At 37.8% G+C, this 18,765-nt stretch overlaps 1 protein-coding gene across 1 annotated transcript; it reads right to left on the bottom strand.

Moving 5' to 3' along the window:
• Positions 1-799: 799 nt before the first annotated feature.
• On the bottom strand, positions 800-17,616 carry LOC145692060 (uncharacterized). Its single transcript, XM_081767351.1, has 4 exons — positions 17,608-17,616; positions 15,325-15,874; positions 9,063-9,097; positions 800-3,105 (listed from the first exon to the last, which is right to left on the bottom strand). The coding sequence occupies exons 1-4, from the start codon at positions 17,614-17,616 to the stop codon at positions 1,132-1,134; spliced, it is 2,568 nt and encodes an 855-aa protein (XP_081623477.1). The 3' UTR covers positions 800-1,131.
• Between the last annotated feature and the right edge of the window lie 1,149 nt (positions 17,617-18,765).

The raw sequence follows: 18,765 nt of genomic DNA, 5'->3' as shown, positions 1-18,765 counted from the left end.
CAACTTCCTTGTTTTGGTATTAAGTCTAAGTAAATAAACCATTTTCAAAATAAAGTTATTGAAATTCTGTTTATCAACTTAAAGCTCTTTTATTTGCTATTATTTTCTTGAGCAAACAAAAACTACCATTACACTGTACAAACGTATTTTTATGCAAATGGGAAGACACAAAAGGACAATCAAAAATAATTGTCTGTCATTTTTATTAATAATCATATAATTCAATATTGGAAAAAAATGAAAGTGTTTTCTCCTCTGAATACTGACTAGTGTAAATTTACAAATTAAAATTTTACGAGTTCTCTTATAATTGTCAAGAATGTAGGAAATAAAATATTAATATTTCACATACTGTATTTTACATTCAAGAAATAAAATGGAATATTTTTGTTGCACAAACATTAAGATCTGTTAGATATATAAGAAAGAGTAATATATTTGACATACACGCATTACCATATTTTATACTCAGATTTCATACATCAGGAAATTTTGTACTGTTACATGCATTTAATGTAACGCTGTATACAGACAAATATCTTTTAGAAAACAATTCTTCAAAACTTAAAAAAACACTTATTAGCGAGACCTAAAAGTAACTGAATATCCCGTATTATCTGATGTAAAATTTGCAATTTTCGGAGTATTAAGTTCCGGACATTATAAAAAAATCTCCTGAATACGATCTTGATTAGATAATTAGTTTGAAGCTCATCTTCGATATCAGTATAACAGACAAAGTACATGTATCTTAGAAAATTATTTACTGTAATACATAGGCATCTTATGTCGAAAACACTCGTAATGTTGCAATGCCATTATTATCCATGTTTATTATTAAATTATCTCTTTTCCATTCCTAGAATGAAGAGGTGTGGTGTAGTGGCTGCTTCTACGTAATGTGTGTCTGGGTTCTCTTTGGTTCTTGAATTTTCAAGCTTGTTAGTGTTTCTAAATATTATAATCATTTCTATTTACATTGTATTATGGGAAGTTGAAAGGTATTTCTCTCCGTTTAGACACATTTCTAACCCCTAGCAACTATTTTACTTAACATTCCGAAGCTTTCAGACGCATTGTGAACACGTTCAGATATACCTAAGCTTTCTGGTTCTTCTATAAGACCGGCGCTTAATCCTGCTTGTTTAATTTTCCAGATAACCTTAATTTTCCTCCCTCACCATGAACTCCTCCTGATACACCTAAGCTTCCTTTACCATCGTGAGCTCCTCCAGATAGTATTAACCCTCCTTCACTACCATGAGCTCCTCCGGAAACACCTAAAGTTCCACGTCCACTATGAGCTTCTCCTGAAAGACCTAATCCTTTTCTTTCACCATGAGCTCCTCCGGAAACACCTAAGGCTCTTCCGCCGCTATGAGCTCCTGCAGATAGATCTAAGCTTCCTTTTCCACCAACAGATCCTCCAGAACGTCCTAATGTTTTGCCCCCACCGTGAGTTCCTCCATGAATATCTAAGCTTCCTCCTCCACCATGAGCTCCTCCAGATACGCCTAAGCCTCCTTTCCCATCAAGAGATCCTCCAGAAAGTCTTAAGGTTTTACCTCCACCGTGAGTTCCTCCATGAATATCTAAGCTTCCTCCTCCACCATGAGCTCCTCCAGATACGCCTAAGCCTCCTTTCCCATCAAGAGATCCTCCAGAAAGTCTTAAGGTTTTACCTCCACCGTGAGTTCCTCCATGAATATCTAAGCTTCCTCCTTCACCATGAGCTCCTCCAGATACGCCTAAGCCTCCTTTCCCATCAAGAGATCCTCCAGAAAGTCTTAAGGTTTTACCTCCACCGTGAGTTCCTCCATGAATATCTAAGCTTCCTCCTCCACCATGAGCTCCTCCAGATACGCCTAAGCCTCCTTTCCCATCAAGAGATCCTCCAGAAAGTCTTAAGGTTTTACCTCCATCGTGAGTTCCTCCATGAATATCTAAGCTTCCTCCTCCACCATGAGCTCCTCCAGATACGCCTAAGCCTCCTTTCCCATCAAGAGATCCTCCAGAAAGTCTTAAGGTTTTACCTCCACCGTGAGTTCCTCCATGAATATCTAAGCTTCCTCCTCCACCATGAGCTCCTCCAGATAAGCCTAAGCCTCCTTTTCCACCAAGAGATCCTCCAGAAAGACCTAAGGTTTTACCTCCACCATGAGTTCCTCCAGATAGATCTAAGCTTCCTCCTCGATGAGACCCTCCAGATAAACCAAAGCTACCGGATGATTCTCTATGGCTACCAGCTAATCCTCCGCCATGAGCTCCTCCATGAATATCTAAGCTTCCTTCTCCACCATGAGTTCCTCCAGATAGATCTAAGCTTCCTCTTCGATGAGACCCTCCAGATAAACCAAAGCTACCGGATGATCCTATATGGCTACCAGCTAATCCTCCGCCATGAGCTCCTCCATGAATATCTAAGCTTCCTCCTCCACCATGAGTTCCTCCAGATAGATCTAAGCTTCCTCCTCGATGAGACCCTCCAGATAAACCAAAGCTACCAGATGATCCTCTATGACTACCAGCTAATCCTCCACCATGAGCTCCTCCATGAATATCTAAGCTTCCTCCTCCACCATGAGTTCCTCCTGATAGATCTAAACCTCCTTTTCGATGAGACCCTCCATATAAACCAAAGCTACCGGATGATCCTCCGAGGTTACCACCTAATCCTCCACCATAAGTTCCTCCAGATAGATCGAAGCCTCCTCCTCGGTGAGACCCTCCAGACAAACCAAAGCTACCGGATGATCCTCCAAGGCTGCCACTTAATCCACCACCACGAGTTCCTCCAGATAATGCTAAGCTACTTAAGAATTTTCTAGCAGCATCTTCATTTGCAAGACCCCCAAATATATTTCCACCGCTTCTTGTACCTCCAGATGTACCATATCCAGACATATCTAAACCTCTACCTCCCAATGATGTTCCACCACCCATAGTATGTATGTGAGTTTCAGGCATTCTCAGAATAGTAACTTTTCTTCCGCATCTTCGCCGATAACTGCGACGAGGCTCTGTCAAACGACTTGATCTGACTGGTGAATAATCTGTGAGGTAGTATTGTGATGGTAATACTCCGGTAGTAATTTGACGTTTAACCTTAAATTGAAAAACAAATAGAAAAATATTAATAACACAATAAAACTAAAATTGTTTCACAATCAAATATTCATGCTCAAGCAAGGTGAATTTTTCCAATAGTGTGAGCTCAATTTTAAAAATTCATAAAAAGCTACAATAAATTTTATTTTTCTTTGAGGAATAATGCTCTAACTCAAGGAGACTTCGATCTTTCTCAAATGTTCCTGCATTCAACGCTGATTTCGATAAATGTCCGGGCATTGTTCACATGTATTGACTTACTTCTATTAAATTAGAAATGTTTTGAATTGTAAATACAAATACTTTTTTTATAAAATGAAATAAAATTAGCAGATTCTTTATGCACAACACACATCAAAATATACAATGTACGAAAGATTAGGCAATAATTTCACTAGTCAAAGAATCTGTATTTCTTAACGAACCGTTCTTCAGTGACTTACGTTTATTCTAGCTTAGTAGATTGATTTGTTGTCATGATCACCCGATTCCATCCATTAACAATTATCTTCGTACTATCCATTGACTTCATCTGTAGTTAGTCGTAGGTCCAAGAGGGTGGTTGGGAGGCCTTTTGGGGAAGGGTGGTTAGGAGGCCGGTCAAAATTCTCAGTTTTCTCTCTCATTGGACTTTTGCAGCACTAGTGCCTCAGGCCCGTATCCACGGGAGATCTAGGGGGCTGGGCAACCTCTAAATTTTGCTGCCCCTTTAAAATTTTCATGGTAGACTTACAAATGAACTATAATATGGTTGGATCGGGCCTCCCCTAACTTCTACCGCCCCCCCCCACTCTATATTTTTGGGCTGGCTACCGTCCTGTGGTGCCTGTACCGCTTGGAAGGCGGGAACGACTTTCGCTCGTTCTGAAATTATTCACCATTACACTGTACACACTTTTGTATCCTCGAAAACCACTTTTGGAAGCAGTGTTGCCAATCTTTTTCTTCAAGTGTTGAAAGTTAATTCTCGTAAGCCACTACAGCTTCTTTAAGGCTGCAAAACCTCTTCCCACGCATGCGATCTTTGATCCTGGGGAACAGAAAAAAATCATACGTGGCCAGGTAAGGGCTATACGGCGGATGAGTCATAAGTTTGACCTCCGTAGATTCTAAAAACTGAATTGTGATGTTGGCCGTATGTGCGGACGCGTTGTCATGATGAAGCAGGATCCCCCGCAATCCAGTTCTTGGACGCCGTTCCCGAAGCTTCTGGAACACTTTCTTTAGGCAAACAGTGCTGTACCACTGAGCAGTAACAGTCCTTTGTTCTTCAGGGACAGTTGCAACATGGCCAGATTCGGAGAAGAAAGTTGCGACCATCTTCTTCCCCACACCTCGCGGTCGCTTCACTTTCGTGGGTGGATTCTCGTCTGGAAAGATCCAAACTGTAGACTGGCGTTTATTTTCAGGGTCAAATTGATAGATCCAAGTCTCATCACCAGTAACAATGTCAGAGACGAGTCGAGAATTGCCTCCATCAAATCTTGCAACCATTTCTTCACACCATTCAACACACATGCGCTTTTGCTGTTCAGTCAAAGTGTGAGGCACCCAACGAGAGGAAACCTTCCTGAGCCGAAGATGATCATGAAGAATTTTTGTTACTGTTGGCGATCCAATGTTCACTGTAGATTCAATGTCCTTGAAAGCTGCTCGAGGATTTTCTTGAATCATTTGTTTCACAGCGGCAATGTTTTCATCTGACACAGCTGTTGCCGGACGTCCAGTTCTCTCTTCATCTTTAAGCGATGTCCGGCCTCTTCTGGATTCACCAAACCACCGAAAAATTGTAGCACGGGAAGGAGCGAAGTCCCCAAATGCCCCCTGCAAACGGTCAAGGCTTTGTGTCTCGTTCAAACCACTTTTGAAATCGTAAAGGATCATTGCCCGAAAATGTTCCCTTTCGAGCTCCATTCTAGACAGTCGAATACTGCTACATCAACAGACAAGTGAAGGCGATACGGCCACGCCGATAAGCGACGCGAGTTGAAACTTGCTTCGCTTCTTCGCTCTGGATACCACTACCGAACGCAATTGTTGGAATTCAAATACTGTGCCACAACAATGCGTATCTCAAAACTTTCGTAGTGACCCTTCTATTGCAGTAAGATCTACCTATCCCTGTAGTATGCATAGGTCTAATTGGATTTAAAATTGTGAAATATTTAACACGCATTCGAGCATAATAATGATGTTAATAAAACAAATTTGGTACATGTTGTATAAAACTAATGGAAAACAAATTTACTACCAAGATAAAACTATAGATATTATTGTTAGAAGTTTGAGAATTTTAGCAGCTGAGGTAAAAATTGGCATAATTGTGTTATCAGGTATCTAGGAGGCAAGACAATGGGGTGGGTAAAGGCCTGTGCTACATTTTGTTGTGTAATGCCTTGTGGACTCAATAACTACTATGGCGCGATTTATGAGTATTCGCAAATAGAAACGTAGGTCTCATCCTTTTTAACCTTGATGTCGCATAGACGCGCAAACCAAAGTTTATCAATCCGTAAAGAATTCTAGCAATTATATGACCCTAGAAAAATAAAATATTATGTGGAAATCAATTTTCACGTTCATTCTTTGCTCTTTAAAATTATTTTCTCATTGTATTGTTCTCGGGGTATTCCCTGTAATTCCTCTGTAACTGAAATATTCCCATCTTCAGAATATGCTGCATTGGAGCAAAGAAAGGCAGAATGGGGGTCATGCCGTCTTCGTTTTTGAAAATGTGATACTATATATTTTTAAAGGTAGTAATGAGAGAGGATTATTTAATGTACCTTCACCTTAAGAGGAGATGTATGTGGTAAGGGTCATTTTTTATTATTCTATAAACTGTAATGTTATTGTATAATCTATGTAAAGAAAACGAATTTGTTCATTTCATGTAGCCCCTATAATTTTCAAATTTAAGACTTGTAACTATTGCAACAATAGGTTGAAACCCATATCTAGAATGTTTACTTAAAATTTTCACGACAGTTTCTACATTTCAAATTGTTTTCAGATTAAGATAGGAAACGGTAACCTATAAACAGAAAAACAAACCGTTTCTGTGCTAGAAAACAGGGGTGTAAAGAGAAAGGAAGGGCCTATATAAGCCTTCAAACTAAGTATTGAAGGAGAGAATTCTACAGTCTTTCATTTGATGGTCACTTGGCTGATCTTGGTGATAGTTACTGACTGTCAGTGCTGCCACAGTCCTAGCTCTGGAGTGGGCTGAAAAATAATACCAAATTGAAACAAAAAGGGCTGAATTCATTCTTTTATACCAGTGTAATACATGGCTCTATAACACGAAACTAAGAGAGGTAAATTTCTAGAACATTCCCTCCCCGCCTCTTCCAAGAATCCAAATCAAGAAAGTCCTCTTTTCAAAAATTACTTTCTAAAAACATCCAAATAGGAGGATCCCGAACAACCCAGGAAGTAGATGAAACTTTTCTAGCACGTAGAAGGTATAACAGAGGCCACAAATTAAAAGGGAAAACAATTATCATCTTTGATATGTATTGGTAAGGAAACCAAACGCGCCTCTATTTCAAAGTGACTACTAAACCAAAACGGTATTATGGTCATATATGAAAAAATATATAGAACGAGGAACAAATCAATGATCTCCGATTTCGTGTGTAAACAGTACGTTATGATAAAATATTAAAATATAAATTATTGCACCTTATTCTCGCTTATTTCACGACCGAAGGAGGATAATAGACTGTACGAAGGATATAAGTACACTGGCATTTGTAAAAAAAGAAAAAAAATGTAAAATCGGTAGAAACAGTCTTACTAAATGTGACTAGTATGACAAGTGTTTGTTAAATGGTGCTGAATTGGGTAGAATTGAACCAACAAGTGGGACTGAAAATGCCAACGTGGTACCAATGGGCTGATGAATGACAAAAAGGTCAGAATTTGGAACAATTGTACCAAGTGCGGCAACACTGTTGACTGTAATTTGTTACTCTGCTCAGAAAAACAGGATGATCAAGATACTCTGGCTGTAAGTTTACCTACCTGGGTGTTGTTTGTTCACAGCAATATCTAAACTTTTAAATGAAAAATGAAATGAAATCTTTGAGTTTTACGTCCCACGGTTATGCCGGTTAGGCTAAAGGAGACGGTGATTATGAGAAATGAATGAAATGGTGGAATGAAGAAAGTGGGAGGAAACGGGAGAACCCCGAGAAAACCCACGCACACGGTGTTTGTCCGCCACAAAGTTCACTTGGCGGGGGCTGGGATCGAACCCGGGACCCCAAGCACCAGAGGTAAACTCTCTACCACTGAGCCACCGCGGCCCCACACTTTTAAATGAGAAACACATCTAAACAGGATGATAGGCCTCCTGCTAATTAGTACTATTGAGATGTTAAAATAGATAATATTGAAAATTGTTTCATGTATAAGATTATGAATATTTATTTTTCAATATTTAATAAATTTCGTTTTTGGTGATGGAATTCAGATTTTCATAAACTACTCCTCTGAATTAAGATTAGTTATAATAGAAAGTATGAGTAATTAATGCAGAAAACTTCATATATAGGATACACTATACTATCCTGGTATTCGTCTCCTTTCCTGCATTTAAGTAATGACTCTGTTCATTTTTTTTTTTACAGAGAAGTTAATTATTAATCTATTTAGAAAAATACGTAAATTTCAAGTTACTCAAAAAAAAAGTAAGAGGGGCGAAACAAAACTATATTTTCAGAACATATGGTTCTCAAGTAATATTTCCTGTAAGTTTCGTGTCTATTTCACTATCAAAATCATCTGAAAAATAACTATTTATGAATGGACATGTTCAACTTTCCTTTGTATTTATATAAGCCCATATATATATATATATATATATATATATATATATATATATATATATATATATATATATATATATAAGAACTAGCTGATAAAATATCTATGTAAACAAACTGAAGAGTGGAAGGGAAAAAATCGAATCATTTTCTATAGTTTTTAAACATCCCGGTAAACGCCTCCTGAGACCCCTTAGTTCGAATTTTTAAAAAAACGCCCCTGGCCCCCAGCCAATTGGGGCTATATTTGGAAGGAATACCTGTGGAGTATAGCCATTCATCTCAGCGACCGCTAAACCTGTGGATTTGACACTAATAATGGTCATTTTGGATAATTTTTACATGTCTCGGTAACCCCCCCCCCCCCAATACACACACACACAGGTTACCTCCGGCCCGCATACAACGGTTGCTGAATTTGAAAGTCATCGCTAATGGAAGTGTCACCATTGATCTCAGCGACCGCGAAAACTGTGGATTTGACACTAATATCGGTCATTTTGGATTATTTTTACATCTTTCGGTATCCCCCCTCCCGCCTCGGTGACCCAAGGCCCGCAGCCGAATTAGGTTAATTTTGAAGCTAAATGTGATCGGAGTTTCACCCATTGATCTCAGCGACCGCCAATATTATTAATTTGATACTAATATCGGTCGTTTTCTACTACTTTTACATGTCCCTGTAAACGTCCCCCTGAAACCCCCTGGTTCGAATTTTGTAAAGAAAAACGCTTCGTCTTGGTACGGAGCCTGGACCAAGGTACCAGTGGCCAGAATTTGGTAACATTCGGTCCACTCGTCTGGTCCCCAGGCCGCATACAGACACACAAACAAACTCTTTATTTTATTTTTCTATCAGACTTCTTTGTAGTCTTTGTTGCTTGGCATCACAATTATAGTAGTAATATTTTGTTGTAGACAATGAAATCATTGTAGATATTTTTTTTACTTGTCTACGCATAAGGAATCCACCCTTAAATATTCCCGTGCTTTTTTGTTACATCGTGTATAGCACGGCTACTGAAATTTATTCGTTGAACTCCGAACAAAGAAAAAAAAAGTGTACTCTCAAAATAAGATTTAGCCAATAGTTCCTTTTACCGGTAAATTAAAGCTAATATTTACCCTTTGAGTACTTCTTCTCTGTCGAATTCTGGAACCTAGGGGATGAAATAAAAGTAGATTTAAGATTAATGTGTACTAACGTTAACTTATTTTTGAGAAAAGTTAATATTGTGATTGAAACTTAACATTGTAGTGAACTAAGGAAGAAAAATAAAACCAAAAAGTTTTAAGAACCAAAAAGTTTTACTACTCAAAAGTATTGTCTTTTTATTTATTTTTTTAAGGTTTTAAATTTATTAAAGATAAGGAAATTAATACATATATACAACTCGCCAAATGCACATTAGAAAAATCTATGAAATATTTTAAGTTTTACGTCCCACGGTTATGCCGGCTAGGCTAAAATTGGTGACGATGAGAAATGAATGAAAGTGGTGGAATGAAGAAAGTGGGAGGAAACGGGAGAACCCCGAGAAAACACATGCACACGATGTTTGTCCACCACAAAGTTCCTTTGGCACAAGCTGGAATCGAACCGAGAACCCTGTGTATCAGAGGTGAACGTTCAATTGCGCATTTTAGTTTCAAATGTACATACAATTTTAACTATAGTAAATTATTCATTTCATTCTATGTCTTAATATTACATTAATATACATTCACAGAATTACCGTACAATAATTATGAAAGGAATGAAAGTGAATTATTTCTTTCTAACATTACTACAAAGAATTTGGATAGATAGAGTAAAAGTTAAAATAAAAGAATGGACAAAAATAGAAAAAATAGTTATTTAACCCTCGCACTACCAACGGGGTGGAGTGCACTAAAGTCCACTATAGTATGTTTTTTGTAACTACTGTTATAATCATTTCTTTAAAATTGAAAAAAAAATGTTATTATTATTCAACATGTTTAGCTAAAGCTTGTACCCTTCGGTGGTGCAAATTGAACGTTAGTGTCTTTCATAAATTTGCTATTTTAAGTTGGGTTGGTGGGCATAAAGTACACCAACCCTCCCGTTGGTAGGAGAGGTGACTGACACTTAGAAGTGTGACTCCTAGATGGCAGTATAATAAATAGTTGTTAGTCTTATTCCGTGTACTGTTACTTCAGGCTCTAGATTTTTGTAAGAGTTTCTAACTTGTTTCTTTTGGGAGACATATCTAATCTTAACAGGTGGGCGCAAAATGACCCCCTCCTTGGTAGTTCGCGTTACAGAAAATACCTAGGTAGTGCGACCTTCTGACTGTCCCAATGAGGACTAGCTCACGTTAAGGGGTATCAGAAGAGTAATATACCATATTAAGGTACTACGTTCTATTATCTAATGTCATCCCTATTTGTTAACTAAGAAATATTTGCTTCCAACTATGAAATCAAGTCCACATGATGAAGCTACCGTAATAACGTAACTTCGAAACTATTGAGATTTAATACTGAAACCAGATATAAGAGATTTATCACTCTCGAAACAATTGGGATTTAACACTGGAACCAAATATGGAAAATTTGTCACTCTTGAAACTATTGGGATTTAATACTGAAACCACATATTTTAGATTTATCACTCTCGAAACAATTGGGATTTAACACTGGAACCAAATATGGAAAATTTGTCACTCTTGAAACTATTGGGATTTAATACTGAAACCAGATATGGTAGATTTATCACTCTTGAAACTATTTGGATTTAATACTGAAACCAGTAGGGATGCGCACGAGACGAGTCGAGATAGGATTTTCCTGACAAAATTCGAGTCGAGACACGGCTTTTCCAATAGAAAAATATACATTTTTCGAGTCGAGACATCACTTTTACAGCGAATTTTCGAGACGAGACAGCCACAAATCGTGTCTCGTGCGCATCCCTAGAAACCAGATATGGAAGATTTATCACTCTCGAAACTATTGAGATTTAATACTGAAACCAGATATGGTAGATTTAACACTCTCGAAACTATTGGGATTTAACACTGGAATCAAATATGGAAAATTTATCACTCTTGAAACTATTGGGATTTAATACTGAAACCAGATATGGTAGATTTATCACTCTCCAAACTATTGGGATTTACTACTGAAACCATATATGATAGATTTAAACCTCTCGAAACTATTGGGATTTAATACTGAAACCACATATAGTAAATTTACAACTCTTAAAACTATTGGGATTTAATACTGAAACCAGATATGGTGGATTTATCACTCTTGAGACTATTAGGATTTAATACTGAAACCAGATATGGAATATTTATCACTCTCGAAACTATTGAGATTTAATACTGAAACCAGATATGATAGATTTCACACTCTAAAAACAATTAAGATTTAATACTGAAACCAGATAAAATAGATTTATCACTGTTGAAACTACTGGGATTTAATACTGAAACCAGATATGGACAATTTGTCATTCTTGAAACTATTGGGATTTAATACTGAAACCAAATATGGTAGATTTAACACTCTCGAAACTATTGGGATTTAACACTGGAATCAAATATGGAAAATTTATCACTCTTGAAACTATTGGGATGTAATACTGAAACCAGATATGGTAGATTTATCACTCTCCAAACTATTGGGATTTACTACTGAAACCATATATGATAGATTTAAACCTCTCGAAACTATTGGGATTTAATACTGAAACCACATATAGTAAATTTACAACTCTTAAAACTATTGGGATTTAATACTGAAACCAGATATGGTGGATTTATCACTCTTGAGACTATTAGGATTTAATACTGAAACCAGATATGGAATATTTATCACTCTCGAAACTATTGAGATTTAATACTGAAACCAGATATGATAGATTTATCACTCTCGAAACTATTGGGATATAATACTGAAACCACGTATGGTAGATTTAACACTCTCGTAACTATTAAGATTTAATACTGAAACCAGATATGGAAGATTTATCATTCTCGAAATTTTTAAGATTTAATGCTGAAACCAGATATAATAGATTTATTACTCTCGAAACTATTGGGATTTAATACTGAAACCAGATATGGTAGCCTTAACACTCACGAAACTATTGGGATTTTACACTGCAACCAAATACGGAAAATTTATCACTCTCGAAACTATTAGGATTTAATACTGAAACCAAATACGGTAGACTTATTACTCTTCTTTCTTTTCAGCAAATTCAAAATGAAAATTCATTAACATTTATGTTTAAAAAACGTTGAAACACAGGTATGCTCAAATAAGTTTAATTTTCAGTTTCTGTTGTCTTAAAATTTAGGTCGCAGTGAGTAGCGACAAAACATTAAATCTGACACTGACAGCATTGCATAATGAAGCACTCACTTCAAATTTCGTTGCTATCCATCTAACAATCAGTGAAATAAATGAACTTAAAATTTATGTCGACTATGTTCGTAAATAAATAGTAGCTTACATTTATCAGATTCTCAATTATCTTATTCAATGTAATTTTCACCGTAAAGTAATGAAAAACCACGCTCTAGTCTCCTTAAAAGAGAGAGAGAATGTGTCTTTGGACCAAGGATGTTATAAAATAGAGGATTTGCCCATATGTATATCATCACAACCCGTTCCGGAGAATAATACTCCCGGAAGAACGTTTTTTCGCGCGCTACTCTAGCCAGCTGCTTTACGCGCTATTCTGGCCAGCTGTTTTAAGTTGCACAAAATTAATATCATGGGGATCAATGTGGAATAAAACGAGCCCTGTGGGGCTTCTAACCCGTTCCTACTACTACTACTCCAACTCCTTCTCCTACTACTACAGGCGGCGCCAGGATTTTGGTAATGTGGGTGCAGGCTAGGTTGGGACAACACATCCTAACATTGTTTGCCAGAATGCTCTGCACTATTGATCCTTGAGATTTCAAAAAAAAAATCCCTAAGTTTTTATTTTTAAAAAACTTGGAAAAACACGGTATGATAGCAAGTAACTTATGAGAGACTTAACAAGTCACTCTAATATATCCAAACATAAGAAACAATAAATATACTAAATAGAAATGTTTGTTGTAGGAAATCTGAAAATCGAAATTAATGTGGGTACAGCTGTACTCACTGCGCCCACTTTGGCACCGCCTATGAGTACTACTACTACTACTACTAATACTATTACTTATCTGCACAAAAGTAAGTAAATCACTTTTTTTAGTATTATTTTCATCTTATTTTAATGAAAAATTGTTATGAAAATTTAAAAAAATAAGAACTTTCCTTGGACCGGGTTTGAACCCACGCCTCCGTTATTAGCTTGTAGCGCTAGCACGCTCAGCCACGAGGACCGACAGCAGCAAACGTTTGGTTTCTGTTATATATATGCTACGTGGCAAGAAACAGATAGCGCCAACCAATCAAAACCGTGTATTTAGTTCATACTTCCGGGAGTATTACTCTCCTGAGCTAGTCCTTATTCATCCCATTAACTTAATAAAGCCAAAAAAAACAACTGAGTATCTGTGTGAGCACCGAATCTGACTGGCTACTCTCGTTTCTCCCACGAATGATCGTTCAAAACATTGCGATTGAGTGGAGTGGCGAAACTGTGACGTATGGCTTCAGAATTCTGATGTATAGGCAGATCCTCTATTTTATAACATCCTTGCTTTGTCCAAGATGGATGAATGCAATGGTATTGCAGTTAATGTAATTTTAATAACCAAAACTAAATCCGTATTCAATAAGAGATTCGAACAGAATAAGCCATGTCCTGTAACCATCTTTAACGAATGAATACAGCCAGAGTTGTGAGAAGCAAAAGTGTTTTAATAAAATCGACATTAACTCCAGTTGGCAATGTAGCGCCATCCAGCAGTCTTCGACTTACATTACTTGAAAATGCACCATCTACTTAGTGCTCGTAATTTGAGGGAAATTTCTCTAATCTAGGGAAATTTCATAGGTAAATTTAGTAAAAAGCGGAAAAGGGAATTTTTCGACAAAACGTGAAAAATCCAGGAAAATTCTCTCATTGACTGACTGATCAATATAAATGCTTATTTTTTTCTTTGTCATTCACAAATAAATCAATACAATAGTAATAATTTTCTGTGTGTGAGAGAGAATCTGTTCAAAGTAGCATAATCTGCACCCGTTGTAGCATAATCTAACTGGGGTGCACCCAGAACCCAGACTATGATAGGTATGTCATGAGTTTACTATAAACTTTCAAAAATATTTAAATAATTTTGTCACTCAAGAAACTGAGGGACTAGACCCCACCGATTCTGGGCTAGATCCGCCACTGTTGACTGGGTGTATGTTTCGTTTAAAAAATGAAGGAACAAGTAAAGAAAGAAGAAACAAAAAGAAGCAAACAAATAGAACAAATGTGGCCTTTAATATAGCTAAATTAATCTTATAACTTCTGGCATAGAAATTGAACACTCAACAAACTAGGGGGCGCGGTGGCTCAGTAGTGGAACGTTCACCTCTAGTGCTTGGGGTCCCGGATTCGATCCCAGTCACCCCCAAGTGAACCTTGTGGTGGACAAACACCGTATGCGTGGGTTTTCTCGGGGTTCTTCCGTTTCCTCCCACTTTCTTCATTCCACCATTTCGTTCATTACTCATCATCACCGTCTCCTTTAGCCTAATAACCGTGGCATAATCGTGGGACGTAAAACTCAAAGATTTCATTTCATTTTTTTCTCAACAAACTAGAGAAAATTTTATTAGCAAAGGGAAAGTTTTATGTCAGTTGAGGGAAATTTTCTTAAGGAAACCTACGAACACTGCATCTAGTTGATATTGTATATCTTTTTTTTCATAAATACCGTATCCATTTATGTCGTGTCCACCCTTTTCACCATTTATAAGCATCTGTTAATAATAAATCAACAGTTTGTTTCCAAACATACTCTACATAAATTTTGAGTTCATATACTGTATGCCATTAAACATTAGAAGGATACCAATGAAATTTCTTGTACTTCGCAACATCTGCAAGGCTGAAAATTCCTCTACAAAGACTAGTTTTGGAGATTTACGGAAAACGTTTAAGGGTAAGTTCTTAAAAACTCAATCGAGATGGGTTTTTCTTTCAGATATGTTATAGAATTCAATTACCTCTATCGAGTGCACGAATTAATTCAACTCACCTTCGTGACCTACTGCTCCTCTTAGCAAATTATAATAATGATAAGATTAGATAGATAGATAGATAGATAGATAGATAGATAGATAGATAGATAGATAGATAGATAGATAGATAGATAGATAGATAGATAGATAGATAGATAGATAGATAGATAGATAGATAGATGTAATCGAAAATAATTATGCAAACCTTTATTTAAAGAATTAGAAATCTTACCTCCGAGCCTTGATAATATATCTTCGATTGAATTGTGCGATGTCCCGCTTCGAGTATTAGTCGCTTGCCTCATAACAATGTCATTGTCCTCTTCGCACTCTTCCCTCTGCACTGGATACGGCATCATAACAACGTTTGACGCCTGCTGTGGAGGTGTATGATAGTACTGGTAAGTGTGCATTTGTTGTGGGGGCTGCTGAGCTTGCATATAAATGGGCTGTTGATGAATAGGTTGAAATTGCGTCGACAGACGATAGCCTGAACTGTAGTGAGGACTGTAGGACTGCCCGTAAGTATATGCCTGCGTAGGCTGTCCATAGGTATAGGCTTGTCTGTTGTATGTAGGTTGAGAGTAGGTATAGGCTTGACTATTGTATGTAGGTTGAGAGTGTGTATAAGCTTGCCTAGTGTAAGTAGGTTGCCTGTAGGTATAAGCTTGTGTAGCGTATGTAGGGTATGAATATGCAGCATATGCTTGCCTGTTGTAAGTTGGGTTGTAATAGTTAGCCGTATCTCGCTGAGGATAGGTGTAATAGGTTTGCCTTTTTACCTGCAGGGAAAATATATCACATTGAATTCTCTATAATAAAAAATGACACTTTATTCTCATTAAAAATATTATACAGGATGATTTTTTTCAACTCATGGATTTCATTTGGGTCTAGAATTTCTAACTGAAGACCGATTTTCATGCGGTTTGTGGCAAATGGTTAAGGAAAGATAGAAGATGTGTCAAACTATATTTGGTGGTTTTAATTCATCCGGGATAATTTCAGCCACGCCTCGAGAAAAACAGCAAATATTCGCCAGTGTATCTCACAATTGGACTGAGATGTGGTACAGTGTGGAGATTTGGGTTTTCTTCGTTAGATGGCAACCTCGCCAACGTCAATAAAAAACAGGAAACTAGCCGTTGTATTGTTAATTGTGCTGTATAGTTCAATGTTAGTGTGTATGATTAGGAGACAGTGAGTATAGTTTACTCCTTGGAGCAACATAAGTTTCTCGTTAAAAGTTTTGGAGAACGGAATCGGTCATTGCTACGAAAAGGACATTTAGAAACAAATTTGCCTCATGTTCTATCTCAGACAGGAACATAATATGGCCGCTAGCACTGTTGCCACAGTCCTAGTTCTGGAGTGGGCCGAAAAATAGTACCAAATTGAAACAAAAAGGGCTGAATTCATTATTTTATACCAGTGTAATACATGGCTTCGTAAGACGAAACTAAAACAGGTAAAGTTCTAGAACACTCGCCCCCCCCCCCTTCTTCCAAGAGTCCAAATCAAGAAAGTGCTCTTTTTAAAAATATCTAAACAGGAGGACACCGAACAACCGTGGAAGTAGATGAAACTTTTCTCGCACGTAGGAAGTATAACAGAGGCCGCAAATTAAAAGGGAAAGCAGTTATCTTCTTTACGTATTGAAAGGAAACCAAACGCGCTTCTATTTCAAAGTGACCAATAAACGAAAACCATTTGGTATTATGGCCATGTATGAAAAAATATATAACGAGGCCATATATGAAACGAGGAACAAATGAATAATCTCCGAGTTCGTGTGTAACCAGTACGTTACAATAAAAACATTACGAATTTTCCACACAAAATTTGTAGCATTATGCGGTGCAACGTCACAGAATGAACGTTCAACAGCACTTTTTTTAAGAGTTCAATGCACAGTGACAAGTATTTGTTAAAGGTGCTGCATTGGGTAGAATTGTACCAACTTTTTCACAAAAGGGGCTGAAAATGCCAGCGTGGTACCAACGGGCCGATGAATGACAAAAAGGGCTGAATTTGGTACAATTGTACCAAGTATGGCAACACTGGCCGCTAGTGAATAACTTGGAAGAAACTGGGTCGCTTGGGAGTGAGACAGGGAAGCATCAGACCCAGCAGGCTGATGTTGTGGAAGATGTCAGATATCGACTCCTTAGGTCGTCCAAGAATTCTCTTCGTCGTTTGTTGCAAGAAACCGCATGTAGCTTTCAACGTGTGTCTGTTACCACGAACATTTAATTTGCATTCTCACTAACACTTAACTTCTATGCTGCAATTTTGCTTCAAAAATTAAAAATCCCATTCCAAGTGTAAGGTAAACTGGAGCAAATTTGATGTTTTTCTTGAGGCGTCGATATAACCCAGAATGAATTTAAACCCGTAAACATAGTCCAATAAATCTCCCATCCTTCCTTGATCATTTGCCACAAACCGCATGAAAATCGGACTTCAGTTAGAAATTCTAAACTCAAATGAAATCCGTGAATTTTAAAATAATCACCCTGTACATTCTGTATATACGAGAAGCATACTGAAAGTCTGAGCAACTTGTTTTCACAACCGTAATCTTTAGTTGTAAGTGAAACCAATTATATCATCTCAATCTACAGATCTTTCTTCCTATCTTTCCAGACGTTGACGCTGTTTGTTGCTGGCACGTGACCACAGGCAGGATTTCCAAAATGGCGGGCAGTGGTGTTTCGTTTCAACAGCGTGCCATGATTGAATTCCTTATTAAAGAGAACCAGTCTGCTTCTGAAATTCACCACAGACTGCAGCGTACCCTTGAAGATGTGTGCATGGGTTCCAGCAGTGTTATAAGGTGGGTAAAACATTTTAAGAATGGAAACACGAGTGTCGAAGATAAACCTCGCAGCGAGCGCCCTCGAACTGCCTCCACGGAACGCAACAAGGTAAGGGTTGATGAGCTGATAGGGGAGATAGGTGAATCACTGTTAATGAAATCGCTGCAAAACTTGTGTGTGAATATAGTGCGGTGCAAGAAATGGGTCAAAGCTTAGGTTATCAGAAGGTTTGTGCCCGTTGGGTGCCACGTTTATTAACCGAGGACCACAAACGTCAGATACTTATCATCGCCGAAATCCTTCAGAGATTTCGACATGAAGGTGATGACTTTTTGTGACTGGAGATGAAATCTGGTTCCATTATTATGAACCTGAAACAAAACGACAGAGTATGGAATGGCACCACTTGAATTCGCCACCGAAGAAGAAAAGCGAAGACAGTGCAATCGTAGGGATAGTTATAGGAAGCATCTTCTGGGATGCAAATGGTTTCATTCTGGTTGACTTTCTTGAGCCTGGACAAAACATACATTCTGCCCGCTACATCCAGACTTTTGAAGCTCCGTCGTGCCTTGCGTCATAAACGTCCTGGAAAGAAGATCATTCTTCAACAGGATAGTGCGCGTTCGCATACTGTACGTGTCACTACGGAGCAGATCAGATTTGGGTGGGAAAAAATTAAACATCCTCCCAAAGCCCCGACATGCCACCCTCCGTTACCATATTTTCAGTTTTGTGAAGGAACAGATGCGAGGACATCGCTAGGAGACACTGGAGGATATTCGGCAAGCAGTGCGTCAGTGTCTACGGGCAACTGGAACGGAATTCTATCGCAGGGGTATCTTCAAACTTGC

This window comes from Thermobia domestica, chromosome 8 (assembly GCF_964235325.1).
Source record: "Thermobia domestica chromosome 8, izTheDome1.hap1.1, whole genome shotgun sequence".
Lineage (NCBI taxonomy): Eukaryota > Metazoa > Arthropoda > Insecta > Zygentoma > Lepismatidae > Thermobia > Thermobia domestica.
The sequence above is the reverse complement of the archived record's forward strand: the minus strand, read 5'-3'. Positions and strand labels throughout refer to the sequence as shown.

Excerpts from the sequence above, each read along its gene's own strand:
- LOC145692060 (XM_081767351.1), bottom strand. Across the intron at positions 9,098-15,324 it reads TATATTATCAAGGCTCGGAG|GTTCCAGAATTCGACAGAGA; the intron begins GTAAGATTTCTA and ends TTCATCCCCTAG. Across the intron at positions 3,106-9,062 it reads AGAGAAGAAGTACTCAAAGG|GTTAAACGTCAAATTACTAC; the intron begins GTAAATATTAGC and ends TTTCAATTTAAG.